A 16,297-nucleotide genomic window follows, 5' to 3' on the forward strand; every position below is an offset into this window, starting at 1 on the left:
TATCTTATCTGAGTATGGATATTTTCTGAGTTTGTGACAAAAGGTTCATTTCTGTCCTCTCCCACTGGGTTATTTCAGTGATATCCAGAAGATAACCTACACACAGAATCACAAATAAATTATCTTTTCATCTCTGTCCACTCCTACTGGGTTATTTCAGTGATATCCAGAAGATAACCTACACACAGAATCACAAATAAATTATCTTTTCATCTCTGTCCTCACCTACTGGGTTATTTCAGTGATATCCAGAAGAGAACCTACACACATAAATCACAAAATAAATTGCCTTTCATCTCTGTCCACTCCTACTGGGTTATTTCAGTGATATCCTGGAGACAGACCTTCTCATGATAGATGGGATGATAGACGAAGAAGCTGCGGCTGTCAGGGCTCTCTGGAGTAAACAGGGCGGAGCTGGGCTCTACCCTCCCAAGAGTCTACATGTAAGTGTGTATGCCTCTAGGGAATACTCTAGGGAATACTGGTATTTTGTTGGTAGTAAGAGGGAAAGGTTGACAGAGACTGCTTATACACGTGTGCAGGGTTTAGATTTTTCTGACTATCGGGGGATTTACGACCTTTTGGGAACCAAACATATTATTGGCCTAGGCAGCCCCCCGGACTCCATTCCATGTATTTCTGATTTTTTCACTAAATGGCAGTCTCGTCCCTGTATGAGTCTTGATGTTCAACACGAGTGGGTACACATACTTGCATTGACAAGTACACACTGGTGAAGCTTCCAGTAAAACACAAAGAGACTGTACACGAACTTTAAAAAAATTAATCCATCTATTTAGCTAAAACAAATTTTACATCATAATGGGCCCAAAAATGTGATATTAATTATACTTTTCATTATTTTTAACTGTTTTGTAACCATATTCCAGGCTTTACTGACAATATATTTGTTGGAGAATATCTCTCTGGCCAGTAAACATAGTCTGGTGGCTTATTTCTTCCTGGACCTCATCTCTATGATGGGAGAGAAGGATCAGAATGTGAGTAGAAGAGATGAATGTGCATTTTGTCATTGTTTTTTTACTTAATAATAAGAATAATAATATACAGTAGACATCTCACCCAAACTGTAATTCTATAGTAAACAAGCCAGGCAAAGCTTGTAAATGTGCAGACAAGCTTTAACACTTTAAATTTAAATGTTAAAATCCTGTACCTGTCACTTGTAATTTAGCTATCGAATTTGACGCCAATTTGAATCATGACAGTGACAACTACGTTTTTATATTTTTATGTGCTAATTATTAATTGTTTACTTATTAATTGTTTACAGTTGGTAGACAGACTGAGCAGGTTCTGCCAAGCCATACACCTTCCTCAGAGTAGAACTAGAATGATACAGGGGTTTTGGCTGCTGGATCATAAAGACTTTGAGGTAAGATATTCTCACAAGTTTAGGATTTAATGTGCTAGAAAAGTGGTTGAAATAGTATAATATCAGTTCTCTGGATGTTAAATGGAAGATGAATTAGTTAACGAGTTGTTTGTGAATTACGAGGTTTTGAGGTATTGGATTTGAATGGCATGATGATATGCAGAAGACAATTTTTAAACCAAAGAAAAAAATGTGCAGTTTTGCGACAATTGCTTTATTATCACCATTCTGACTCCCACATCTTTGTGGTTGGTATGTTTTTAAACTTTTGAGGTAAAACATAATTTATGCTGGAGTGACTCAGGTTAGATTATTTTATGTTAAATCCAATATACTTCATTGTTCAAATCACCAACACTTATTCTATTTTATAAACCACATTTCACATGGTTCTTTGGTTTCTTTCTCAGGAGGCTGTCCTACTCCTCCTAGACCCTATGCTGCTAGAGGAGATGTTACCATGGCAACATAACAGAATCATCAAAGCATTCCTGTACCAGGGAGAGGAGAAGATCGCCCTCAAGTTCTTACGTGTGAAGAAGCCCCCTCTGGTGACCCCCGAGGATGTCAGGTTACACCTCACTGTGTTGCTGGCCAATGGGTAAGTGATGGGGTCATAGGTCAGAGATTGGGAAATCTGTGATTTGAAACTTGTCTGTGACTTTGAATGTCTCAGGCCTTAGATCATTTAGACAAGAAGGCCTTAGAAAATCACCAATCCTTAACAAAATTGAAAAGTCTAAATATAAAATTGTAGGTATTAGAAAAATGATTTGGAACAAACAAAATTTATTTCAACAAGTGTGATTCTTTAAAAAATCAGTTTTTTACCAACTGTCATTTATTCTGTTTCTTGATTTTTCGTTAAATGTCTGTACATGTGCCATCTTTGACATCTATTTTTGATTAATTTCATTTTAATCAGAAATCTAAAGCTTTGAATACCAGAAACTGTTTATAAAAATTCATGTGTTTTTTTCCCTCATCTTTCCAGCCTGATATCCGAAGCCTTTGAATACCAGAAAGTGTGCAGTAATAATGAGAGGGATAATGATAATTTACTGGGACATCTTTTCACTGCCTGCCAGCAGAGTAAGTTACACATTTCACTGTTAAATATACAATATAGTGTTTTTTTTTATTATTTCACTGGTAAAGATAGTTGTGTAAAAACATATGAATGTGAATGTCAGTTTCAAAAGACTTCACTGTCATCCTTAAACTTTTCTTTACATAAAATTGCAGGTCATTTTTTTTTATTTCAAGACAAACTAGTGTTTTATGAAGTGAGACCTTTGCTTTTCTTCTTGCAACCCCCCCCCCCCACCCACCCACCCACCCAAGCTTCACCATCCTGATGATACCTATTTGTAATCTTTATGTCACTATTTTTAGCCAAGACAATAGACCGCCTCCTACAGTTACCACTCACAGACGGGGAGGAGAGACAGCTGTTACAATATCTGCGCGACAGCAAGGAAACACGCAACATGGAGATCCTCATGCTGCATTTTCTGCAACGTGCACGCTATGTGGAGGCCATACGACTCAACGAAAAACTGGGACAGACTTTGCTTGTGAGTTGTTGCTTGGTTATGTAACCACTTATCCATAGAAGATATCAAGAGAGCTTCCCTTCCTCCAATACAAAATAATTTTTTTAAAAAAGGAGATTTTTAAAATATTAAGTATAATTTAGGTATTTAGAAATCATTGTCTTACCTTTTTGACTCTTAAATGCACAGATTTCATCAAAACTGCCAGCCTGGTTCTATAAATGTTGACCAGAAGTCATCAGATTTTTATATGAGTGCTTCCAGTGTGTAGGGATAAAAAAAAAAAAGATGAGTATTTGCAGTATTTAGGATATGTAACGCAGCTAAACCAAAATCTTCCAAATTATTAAGTTCAACCTCACTTACCAAAGTAAAAAAAGTAAATTAATTACTATTGAAGTGAAAATGGATGTGGATGTTTCAGATCTGCCTTTGGTTTTGGTCTTTTATTTAGGCCTTTTCACTACTTAGCAGATAATCTGGCTCCATTTTACAAGTTTCTCAGTTATTGACAGATTCTGAGTTCGATGGTGAGAATAAACACTTGGTTATTTCTTCCTATTTTTCCTACAGCACGAGAGTGACCCTAAGACCAGGGAGAGAGCTGCCGCCAGGAACTCCATTGTGGAGTGTTACTCCAAGGTCCTGCCCAGCGTCCAGAGAAAACTGACCTTTGGCAGTGACCACAGACCTAAGAAGACCATGCATCTGACCAGGAGAGAAAGTATGTGGAGTGTATTTTCTTGAGATTAACTTTATTACGAGATATTTGTCTTATTCTGGCCTTGTCACTGAAGCTGTGTGGCTGTCTTTTTGTCACAGTTACTTTAAAGGTACATACGAACCGAGCATCGGTGGAGCGTGGATTCCCAGTAACACGTAAACCACTTCTACTAGTTTCTTATACAACTCAAATAAATTCAACATGCCAAGGGATAAAGTGAATAAATCACCCGATCAGCCATAAAAAAGCTTTAGACTGCTCCTTTCTTTCAATTTTTGGTTGGAAATTTAACCTACTTTAGTGACCTGCTTTTCTGCCCCATTGACATACAGCATGGAATGCTAGCCGAAAAATCTGTTCAAACATTGTTTTCAGGTAAAATTAAGCAATGCCTTTTGGTAATTCTCTTGGTTATACTACTTAAAACTACATGCTAGCATTTGGTCATGTTTTGTGAAAAAAAATTGACTTTGTATGCATCTTTAAAGTTAACAGATATATTTTCACTTGAAATCATGGTAAAACTGTTTTCTGGTGTCTTATATTACTCTCAGATTTGTGACTCTGGTAATTTATTAATCTATTTAGGTATGTATTTATTTGTTTATTTATTTATAGTTCAGCGACCCCGTCCCCTGTCAACAGTAGTGCACCATAACAACAACCAAAAAGTAATCTCTAACGCCATGTTGATCAATGCTGTACTGGAGAAGATAGGAGAGACACGACCACTGCCAGAGCAGACTCCTGTCAGGAACAGGTGAATGAGGGAGGGGAGGGGGGGAATTGAGGGAATGTGAAAAAAAAGGAGAGACGTGGCTGCTGCCACAGCAGACACCTGTCAGGAACAGGTGAAAGAGGGGGGGCAGGTGGGGGGGGGTGACAGCAGATTGGTTACTTTTACATTCCAGCAAACGGCAGAGGTACTCAACTAATGACTAATAGAATTTGTTCCTTAATGTTTGATAAGCAAATTTCATGTACTAAGTCTAAGTAGGAAAGGATTGCTTTATTGGTACAGGAGATGAATTCAAACATGCACAGGAACATGCACATGATTACAAATAAGCCTGACAGGCGTTCCACACTAAGACCCCATTCCCATAGATTTTAGACCGATCTATCCCTGTGGGGATTCTCACTAGATTACTGTCAGCTTAGCCGGCTTAAGCATCTGTCCCGCTTACTAAAAGCTGTAAGGGGGTAATTAACTATGGTGCATGCTAGGCTGACAGCAATTTAGCGTGAACCCCCAGGGAGTTAGGTCGATCTAAATCTAAATCTCTGGATCGATTTAAATCTCTGGGAATGCACCCTAATACACACCAGCATACGCTCATGCACACAACAGTCTGTTATTGCACACAAGCACATGGGTCTCTGCAGTTACTCATGGTACACACTCCATTTCATGTATTTCCAGACCGCAGCCTTCTGACGCAGCACTGGGTCCCTTCATCTGTACTCCTGTCACGCCCAGAGCCAAGTCTAACCTTATCAGGTAATAATAATAATAATAATAATAATAAGTGTTAAAAAGTGGAAAGATAACTGGCCAGATTTATGTTTTGGTATAATAATAATAATAATAATAATAATAATAATAATAATAATAATAATAATAATAATAATAAGTACTTGTTACAAAACTAGTCGTCCACTATATGTTAATCAGGGATATCAGAGAAAATACCACATTATGCTGCTTGCACTTTTAATCTTCATAGTTTATTGTTCCATGCAACTGTTTTCTATATGAGTGAAATCATTCAGATAGTGTACCTTGATATCTAGAGACTTTGAAAAAGAAGGAAAAAACCAAAGAGTTGTGCTGTATTCTCTAGTATCTTTATGAAGGAATATTTTCTTGTTCTCTCTGCAGTGAAGACATGGAGATCGTATACCCCAGCATACAGAGGGACGCCAGGACGGAGGAGAGATCCAGAACAGTGTCACCTGTGAAGAAAATGGTGACAGGATTAATGCCTCAGACATCGCTGGCTTCACCTGTTACAGCAAAGAACCAGAATGTCAACAGGTAAACTCCTTAGACAACAACAGCTGTCAGATGTGCAGACTTGGATATTTTCTGAATGCTTTATCTCCATCTAAAATAATTGGAAAAGATGTTTAAGTTAACTTTGTGCTGAAATTTTTTCGACTGCAAGTTGCCTCCTTGGAGTTATTGTCCTTGTTTGGTCACTTACTGGTTCTTACATTTAAAAAAATTTTGTTTTTATTTATTTATTTATTTATTTATTTATTTATTTATTTATTTACAGGATACTAAGTACAGAAGCCCTCTCCCTTCTTCAAACACCCCCTGTAAAGAGAAGAACACCCCCGACGTTGAAGAAGCTGACGTCACTCCAGCATACTCCTCAGTCCATTCTCAAAGTTCGTCAGGTGGTCAAGCGTTCACCAAGTCCGAGCCCGCTTCAGCAGGACCAGCCACAGACCATTAAGAGACTCTGTAAGTGCTAGCTGTCAGTTTGTACTATTCACTTATCCACCAGATGGGAAATATTTTTTTCTTAGATTGTAGATTATTTTGCTCAAGAATATTATTTTGATTGTTCCATTTTTTTCTCAATTCTACAATTGATCTTTAACAGCAATATTAAATAGTGTTAATAACTTTTTAGATTTACTTTAAAAACTAATAAAAATGGTTGATTTTTCTTTTTTATGTTCCTCTTTTTATTTCACTGATACATTTTTTAGTCATTCTAAATTGAAAATATATTTTCAGTGAGCAGTAGACAAGAAATAAAACTTTTAACATGACATATTTTTTTTTTTTTCCCAGCATTCCTCAATGCTGACCTCGCTCTGGAGACTCCACCCAGGTATCAGAGGAAGAAGGTCGAGGTCAGAAAAACCAAGGTCAAGGACACTCCAAAGCACCTGAGGTTTGCAGGCCTGTCCACACCGTCACCAGAACCAAGTCCACCAAAGGCGCCGTCTCCACGTAGAACACGCCGTCGAAGTCCGACACCAGAAAGGTAGGTTGAAGAGAAAGAAAGTTGCGACCTGTATGCAGCTGGAGAGATAAGATGGAACAATTGACTTTGGCGACTTTTTAAATTTTTAAAGTATTGAGAATCAAGTGGTACTTTTGTAGAAATGTATACAATTGTGTAATTGTTCATTTCATTTGATTTTTTATTGCGGTAGTTGTGATAAATGGTTTCATGATTAAAAAACTTGTCATAATAGATAATTTCCCCAAGTCCTTGGTATCTTAAAAAAAATTAAGAGAGAAATATTGGTCTTGACAACTCAACATATAATTACAGTAACCTGCTTTGTCATACTCTCTCCCCCAGCGGCCTGCATAGAATCTCTTTGACAATAGGGCGAGGGGGGGGGCTTGTTTTCACATTTCAGATTTTGGGTTACTCGTCAGTCCTAAATGCAGGTAATGTACCAAATTTGGGCATGACTTGATTATCTTTCTTTCATCTTTATTGATTTTTATGTACAGACACAGATGTGTCTGTACATATTGCCATCACCTGCGTCTGTCGTCGCCGATCATGTCGCCGTCGCCGTCGCCGTGCACTTTCAGCGTTAACACCATAAGTGGAAGACAGTTTTACTTTTTGGCTTTATATTTACAGAGCTGACTAATATTCATAAAACGCAGGTCAAGTTCGAAAATCAGCATGATCGGGCCATTATTGTAGAATTTATGCTGTTTTTTTACTTTTTAGCATATATGCAACACTGTTAACACATTTCAAGGAAAACCGATGGGCCTGTTGTCATGAAACTCACAGGAGTAATTATTCTTACTAAAACACAGGTCAAATTCGAAAATTGGCATGATCGGGCCACTTTTTTAGTAGTTATGCTGTTTTTTTTCACTTTTTAGCATATATGCAACACTGTTAACACATTTCAAGGAAAACCGATGGGCCTGTTGTCATGAAACTCACAGGAGTAATCATTCTTACTAAAACACAGGTCAAGTTCGAAAATCAGCATAATCGGGCCATTATTTTATAAGTTATGCTGTTTTTTCACATTTCCTCAGATTCAATTCTTAGGCATGTTAACAGTCTCATTATTTAACTAATAAGATTCACAAAAGTGTTTGTTTGACATTTCCTGCATCTTTACAACATTGTTAGTTGATTATGTAAAAATGATGGTAAACTTGGTATCATGTATTGTATAATAGAGTTTCAAAAATGGAAATAAACTCATATCATCGCAGTTTGTCAGATTTAATCATTCACTATGTTCAGAAACTCCTAATGGAGGAAGTTGGACATTAAACACTGTTCTATTGATATTTTTCCCATCTCATCAATTTTCTCAGTTGATCATATAAAAATGGCAGTAAATTGTTAAATTTTGTTATATGTAAAAAAATTGTTAAAAATGGAAAAAAACACATTTCAGGACAGTGCTGTCTTGTCTACATTTTGGCATTTTCAAGGTGTGACTTTGAAGTTCCATGGGCCTGAAGACCTTTGCTAGGCACATTTTCTGAATATCCATGATATTAATATTTTATTATTAAAAATTGATGGTTATTATCCTGTTAAACATTATGTAATATTGCATCAAAATTTGAAGAAACCCCTATTTTGGACACTGCCCTCATGATGACCATTTAAGGAAAACCATGTCACTTACTGTTCTCAAACTTACAGGAAGAAACATGGGACTTAAATAAAGCTTCAGTGGGCAATGTAGTCTATTTGGTAAATTTTTCTGGCAGTTAATCAGTCTTTTGTGAAAATTTAATTTTTCACATATTGGCATTTTCAAGGTGTGACTTAGAACCTCCACGGGCTCTAAGACCCATGCTAGTCACATTTTCTGAAAATCCATGATACTGATCTTTTATTATTAAAAACTGATGGTTATATGCTGTCAAGCATTATGTAATATTGCATTAAAATAGAAGAAAACACAATTTTGGGTGCTGCTGCCATGATGACCATTATGGGAAAACCACGTTACTTATGATTGTCAAACTTTCAAAAAAGAAACAAAGGACTAAAATGCAGCCTGAGTTGGAAAAGCAGTCTAATTGGCTTCTTTTTAGTGAAATATTTATTTTTATCATGTTGGCATTATCATTGTGGGACTCGAAGCTCCCATGGACATGAAGCCAAATGGTAATCAAATTTTCTACATGTCCATGCTATTTATAGTCAATAATCAAAAATTGGCGATAATTATTCTGTAATTTATTATGTAATGTTACATCAAAATTGACAAAAATCTTTTTGCACTGCTACTACAAACATGAAAAGAAAACTGTGTTACTTATTATTATTTTCAACTTACAAGTATGATTTGTAGGATTGGCATGCAGTTCAAATAAGAAAGCCAGCTCAAATGGGTTTTCATTTATTATTGAATTTAAGCAGTTTTATGTGAAATTTTCATTTTTCTCATTCTGGCATTTTCAAAGTGTGAACTAGTACTCCCATGGGCCTGAAGCCTTACGCTTGTTACACATTTCACTTACATTGGTATTACCTGTTGAGCATAATTAAAATTTGATGTTGAATTTGCAGTTAGGCATAATGTACTTTTGCATCAGAATTGACAGTGGCCTATTTTGTGCATTGTTATTGTCTGCTTTTTGTCTGTACATTTGACAGCTTTGCTGCCTTGTTTTTTCATTGATTGTTGTCTTTTGTCTCTTCAAAAGGACGCCACCAGAGCAGGTTACAGTAAGCTCTCGTAGACCCCTGAGAAATGACACAGACGAGGAACAGACGCCCACTGGCAGTCAGAAAAAGACCAGTGTCGACATTGCTGACGATGACATACAAGTCGTCGACGCAGAAGTCACGTTTAACTTTGACAAATCAAAACAGGAAGAGGCAATAGCAGATGGTAAATACTTAAATATCCTCGGAATGCTTTATCTGAATCAGCATTTGAAGGACCTATTTGTTACCCTCTTAGAGAGAAGTTTGAATAATTGACTGCATTTGCAATGTAAAGAATGAAGTGGTAGTTTTGCAATTTGTACATTTATGTAATTTTTAATTCTTTAAAATTTTGTCATGTAAGGAAACACGTGATAAGATTGAGATTTTGCAGAGAGATGTTATCTGGTGTTTCAGTTTTGTAATTTTGATATTTGTTACACATGACAGTGAAATAGATACAGCAAACAACACTTTGGTCAGTGAAACACTTTGTACTGTTTAACATTATCTGAGGTATAACCACATATCTGAAACTAAAATTAATCTGTCACTTTGACTTCCAGAGGAAGCAATGGAGACCAGTGAAGGCGATGGTTCTTCCATAGTAACATCCACTACCTCTGCTGGACTTGGTCATCAAAGGGTCAGTTTCCAGTTAGAGAATAACTATGAGGAACAGGTGCTTGTCTCAGGTGATAGGGACTCACCTCCAACTGTGGACTTGACCACAACAGAAACGGAGTCAGGAGAGGCCAGTCTGGCTCCTTCCAGTAGTGAACCTCTTCCAAATTTGGAGGAAGAAAAGATGGACATTGATGAAAATGCTGAGTCATCTGTTCCTTCGGAATATGATAAAAATATGTCAGAGAAGATAAAACTTCAAGCTGGGTCAGTGCTGAGGGAAGATGAAACTGTGACATTAGCACCTTTGGTTGTGATTCCTCCGGATTCTGTCACCAGTTTGGAACAGCCGTCGCCAGTCAGGAGGTCCCCAAGATTTGCTCATTCTGAAATATCTGAACAGGTAGGTCAAGTTAAAGTAAAAATAGTTTGAAGAAGGAGAAGATTTTATGTTACACCATTTTGAAATAGAAAGTTCAGTGCTGGAGATTAGTTGTGATCATGTAAAAGAGTAGATAGAAAGTGTTGTCCGAATCCTACACTCTGGACATTCTTTTAATTGTTTGAAATTCTTGGGACATTTTGTAAAAAAAAAAACTTTATTTCTCTACTTTTTTAATTCAACAAGGTCAACAACTTCAGAGCAAGACCCTAGGTTTAACACCAGAAAAATTTCGTTAAAACCAACATTCTTTATTTATTTAAAAATTTTTTTTTCAGACCTCGGAGTTCAAAACTCCGCCCCGACCGTCCCATCTCTCTCCACGTCCCATCTCCCTGCCAGCTCTTCCCACACCTCCAGAGTCAGTGAGAGGCTCACCAACCAGGTCTCCCAGCAGACTGCTTAGACAGGTGAGTAGTTAAAGGAACAAGGACTCTATATTTCACAATAAATGCATTGTTAACAACTCATAGAAATATACTACATCCTATTTTACCACAGTTATAGCAAGTAACCTGAAATCTGTGCTTGTCATCACACCACATGACCTTCATAGATGGCTATACTCTGAAATAATCTCTTAAGAAAATATTACAAAAAAAACTTTGTAGAAAAAAAACAGTGACTGACTTTGAATGTCAAATTGATTCATTAACCATTGGCAATTATGGGGAAATTGCTGTTTACCCCAGAAAATTAATTTTTTTGTCCAAAATGAACAGTTGTTATCCTTTTAACTAGGGCAAGTTTCTCATTTGAATTAAACCCTCATTTGAACTTGAGACTAAAAATAAATTTAAAATTATTGATAATTTGTCTTGGTATACTTACACAATACATTTTGTATTCTTCTCAGACTTTCAGCATTCTACGTTTCCTATCTCTGTACACTGACAATCTATTTTAACTCAACATCCTGCATTTCCTATTTCCGTACATTCTGAAAATCAATTTTGACGTGGACTCTTATGGGATATGCTAGATTCAGATTTACTTAATGACCTGTATTGTATTGTATTGTATACATGTATTGTTTCTTGTTTAATGTTAAGCAACTTTCTGTAACCGTATACAACATTTACAGAGATCAGCGTCAAGATCTCCCTCAAAATCACCTCCAAGACATGCCCCCGAGATGGAATCCACGATTGCTGCAGAACAGGTCAAAGGTCGCAAGTCCCCATCCAGGACCCGAAAGTCGCCAAGCAGGTCCAGAACTCCAGAAAGGAAAGCTCCTAGTCCAACCCGCACAAGAGGGAGTTCAGAAAGTCCTTCAGGTTCGCCTCTGTCTCAGGAAGCAAGGGCAGCAAGTCCTTCTAGAACAATTCAGTCAAAGGGAAGGAAATCCCCAAGTCGGGGCACTAAGTCCCCTAGTAGATCTAAATCTCCTGTCAAAGACAAAGATCAAGCAGCAGAAAATGTAGAGGATGTTGGTGAAAAAAGTCCTACTAGAAGAACTAGGAAGTCACCGGCAAGATCAAAATCGCCAGAGAAACTATCAATAAGTCCAAGAAGAACGCGGGGCAGTACACCTAGTAGATCGGATTCCCCTGAAAAAGATCAAATATCACGTCGAACTCGCGGCAGCACACCTACCAGAACTGAACTTCCAGAAGGAGAACAACAAATATCAAGGAGAACTCGTGGTAGTACACCGAGCAGGACAGAATCCCCTGAGAGAGTGCCTCAAAGTCCAGGAACAGGCAGAAACCAGAGACAGAGTAGCAAATCTACAGAATCTAAGACTTCGCCAAGTAGGCCAAGGTCACCTGAGGTCAAACCCAAGAGCCCTGGGAGGGGCAGAAAAACTCCAGCAAAAAGTGTTGCTGGCAAGGAAAAGGACAGGACACCTAGTCCCTCTAAATCCCCACAGGGGGCACCACTTGGCAGTAGACTGAGGACAAGAAAAGCCACTGAAAGTAACGTTCCAACAGAGGGCAGCACGGAGACACTCAGTGATAAGGACAAATCTCCGGACTCTCATGCTCCTGTTACTAGGGCTAAAAGCCCAGCCAGGATGAGAAAAACACCTGCAGAAAACTTGAAAAAATCTGTGATAATTGAGGTCGACAATTTGACATCTGAAGGGTCGCCTGAAGTCGTGCTCAAGAGCCCAAGTCGGCAGCGTAAATCTGGAAGGAGAGGAAAAAAGACTTCAAGTGCAAAAGAACCCAGTACATCAGAAAAGTCTTCCGAGGAGACGGAGACAGAGACAGAGAAAGAAACGGTCCCTCAGGCTAAAAGTCCCTCCAGGAAGGGGAGAAAGTCCCCCAGTCGGTCCCCAGCTGCCCCTCAGACCACAGAAGTACCTAAGGAGGAGGTGAAAAATACCGCAACCGTTCCCAAAAGTGTTCCCAGGAGGGCCACCAGGGCCACTAGAGCCAGCAGTGTGGACTCTGAAGTCACTGGTAAGATTTAAAAAAAAAAAGTCTCAGATGAATGAAGTAAAATATATTTTCATTTTATTATACATTTATGTGAAAGATACAAAAAAAAATTAATTCCTGTGATACTCTATAAAACATGATTTCAGTGATGATAATGATATAATGTTAGTTATCTAAAGTTTTAAGTCCTTTTAAAATGTTCATTAGACTTTACAGAGTAATAATTTAAGGAATTCATGCACAATTATAATCAGAGAAAAATAGGCATTTGAAATAGTAAGATAATATATATAAATAAACTCCACTGAAAATAAAGAAATAATCCTGATCAATGTGATTATTTTAGACAATGATGTCCCTGCTCAACACTCAGAGGTGGAAGAGACCCCAGTGACATCACGAGCAAAATCAGTGAAAAAGATTGGCGCCAAAACCAAGGCTACAGGTAGAAGTCCTGCCAGGACACGTAAGGCGAAGAAGTCCGAGGAAAAAGGCAAGAAAAAATTTAGAACTATGAATTATGTGGATGATTTTGAGTTGCAGTGGTTTTTTTTCAGCTAATTTAACAATAGACACAGATTGAATTGGTGTGCTTTGCTGTGTTATGTAGTTTTAATTGGGAATTGTTAAAATTAAGAATTCCTTTATGATATTGGCATATTTGTACAATCAGCACCAATTACAGCAGTTTTGCCATTATTTAAATAGTTTGGTTTTTTTAAAGACACGTTTTGCTTACAGTCACTATACTACTAAGGATTATAATATGAGTTTGATGTGTGTGTGTTTTTATTATTTATTCTAACAGAACAACTACAGTTCACATTTTCTGAGCCTACAGTGATCCCCCATGATTTAGGTAAGATGGCTGTAGCCTGTTTCACAAAGTCTAAAGACATTTTAGGTCTTTGGTGGAACAGACTGCCAGTGATTTTAGTCCAATTCCTCAATATTTATCCAATTAGCAGTATGTGATAATGTTTGGTTTTCTGAGCTTGTAACGTAGAACTTTGTACTAAACTGAAGTTTGATTTGCCATAATTTACTACTACTGCCCTCTTTTGTTGCAGATGAGAATTGACATTCTTAAAACTTTTTTTCATACATGCATTCCTGCAAGATATTATTTTATAGTATGTTTGCCTGTTTTTGAATGCCTAGAGAATATGTTTAAACCTTCACAACTGTCTTTGCTGTCAGTGTTTCTACTTTTCCTTATTTTATTTTAAAGACAAATTATAGCCATTCTTAATAACATTATTTCGTATATTTGTTTGAAAAATTTGAAGTCACATTTAGTGTCTTAATTGTCTGTTGTCATCATGCTGCAGTCTTGTGTAATCTTATTATGAAATGTATTTTAGATTACGGTTTGGCCTCTTCATATTGGTGCATAAGAATAAACAAATAAATAGGTTACAAAAAATATGTGCATTTAGCTTAAAAAACTTTGTCTTCTTTGATTTTCATACAGAGAGTCTTCCAGAGAGTCTAGACATGCCAGGGCTGCCGTTTGTCTTCTCCCCTCCAGTAACCAGGACTCGCTCCCACAAGATGGAGCCACTGGAGGAAGAGGAAGTCATTGAAGGCTCACCACCAGGGGGCGCAAAGACAAAAGCCAAGAAGGAACCAAAGAAAGCTGCAGCAAAGAAAAATATAAAGTGAGTGAATATGAGACTGTGTGTGTGTCTGTCTGTCACCATCTCAATTTGTTCAATTTTTTTTGCAGAAATAAAAGCATAAAATCAAAGATTAAAATAATTAACTTGCTTGATGAATATGCTAGATTCTATGGTATGGGGGCTGTTATGCATTTATCATGTTTTTTTTTTTTTTCACATTTGCACTAACTTTATCTAAGTTTATGGTTAAGCTGTGATTTTGTTTTCCAGAACAAGAAAAACTACAGTTAGCAGTCCATCGGACAGTCCAGTTAGTTTGCTATCTCCATCCACAGAAGACCACCAGGAGACATCAGTGCCAGCAAGGACTCGTGTCAGAAGGATGGCATCTCAGAGCCAGTCCTTGCGACCAAAGACTTCCCCAGCAAAAAAACGAAAAACAGTGAAGAAATGAAGATCAGGATCTTTAAAAAGACTGTCATTGCGTCATAATGACAATGGGTGGCACTGCTAGTCAGACTTATGGCATCTCATAGCCAATCCCTGCAACCAGAGACGTCACCGACAAAAAAGGAAAAAACAGCAAAAAAATAAAGATGGGAATTTAAAAAAAAAAGACTGTTAGGTGGCACTGCTGTTCAGTTCTATTTATTAATTTTTATTTGTTTATTTAAGTGTTTATTTATGACTTGAGAAGGGACCTTTGTGGCTGATGAACTAGGATGTATTTTTTTCCAACTTTTTTGTAGACAAAAAAAGTTCTATAAAATACTGGATTTTGTGGGAGATATTAATCTGGGCTTAATAGTTGCGCATTGTAAGGGGAGTCTTTGATAATGCTTGCATTTATATTCCCGTTGTCTTACAAAATTTTCTGCACATTCGACCTTTCTGGTCAGGTAAACAGTTAGTCCTATTACATGAAATCTTTAGTTAGTGATGAAATCGTCACCATAGTTGTAGTCAGATGGGACATGTTTTGCTAGTCAGACACTTAGTCTACTTCTCAGTTGCCCTACACCATTGCAGACTTGTTATACCATGTCATCTGCAATAAAACGACTATCTCATAAAATTCATTTACCTCAGGCTGCTTTTAGTAAAAACACCCACTCTCTAACATTTTTTTCGCTCTTTTGTGTATATTTGCATGTTATTATAAACATATGGTCATGTTAACTGTCCATTACATTTATTATTACCTTTTGCTTATATTTTCAAATTGTTATCGTTATTAGAGCCATCATGTCAATTTAATTCATTGTACTTTTGGTGTCAATATTTTTTTTCAAAATCTTGAACTTTTATGCCTGGATTATTATGGTTATTAGGTGCAGTATTGTCTTTTTTTTTTGCGTGTTTTTTTGTATGGTAGGTAAGGCTGTTATGACATGATAAAAATAAGAAAAATAAGTAAAAGAGGCAGATTTTTGTTGACAAGTTCTCCGTCTGGTATTGATAGCATTTTCCAATTGTCATTTCTTGTCACCAAGAACTTGGATGCTTAGATGCTTGAACAATGCAATATTTGACTCTTAAAAATGTCAATTTAATATTCGGCATGTTTTGAAGAATTAGAAGGCCTACTTTTTTTTAGTGAGAATTGCCCTTTTCCAATCATGTTGATGTTTATTGATCGTGCCTTAAAAGTACGAATAGGGCAGTGAAGGAGTTAATCATTTCATATGTATTTAAAGAAATGTGAATTCATTTGTAAAAAGTCATAATTCTATACATAAGTAATTGATATTTAAAGGTTCACAAAGAATTGATATTTTTGCTTTTTTTTTCATAATTATCTGATTTAATTGTTACACAATATTTAAAAAATGCAATAAAATAACAATCGTAAGTAATAGTAG

General features: G+C 36.9%; 1 protein-coding gene across 1 annotated transcript; it reads left to right on the top strand.

Annotated features, from left to right (window-relative positions):
• Positions 1-316: 316 nt before the first annotated feature.
• Positions 317-16,291, top strand: LOC106170728 (uncharacterized). Its single transcript, XM_086995417.1, has 20 exons — positions 317-446; positions 894-1,004; positions 1,298-1,399; positions 1,810-2,000; positions 2,394-2,491; positions 2,795-2,976; positions 3,529-3,679; positions 4,298-4,439; positions 5,103-5,180; positions 5,562-5,717; positions 5,962-6,152; positions 6,489-6,684; positions 9,357-9,544; positions 9,927-10,387; positions 10,705-10,836; positions 11,511-12,834; positions 13,160-13,306; positions 13,622-13,672; positions 14,288-14,474; positions 14,706-16,291. The coding sequence occupies exons 1-20, from the start codon at positions 351-353 to the stop codon at positions 14,887-14,889; spliced, it is 4,368 nt and encodes a 1,455-aa protein (XP_086851543.1). The 5' UTR covers positions 317-350; the 3' UTR covers positions 14,890-16,291.
• The last annotated feature ends 6 nt before the right edge of the window (positions 16,292-16,297 follow it).

The sequence above is a fragment of the Lingula anatina genome, chromosome 9, assembly GCF_051362555.1.
Source record: "Lingula anatina isolate TDL-2025a chromosome 9, LinAna3.0, whole genome shotgun sequence".
NCBI classification, from domain to species: Eukaryota; Metazoa; Brachiopoda; class Lingulata; order Lingulida; family Lingulidae; genus Lingula; species Lingula anatina.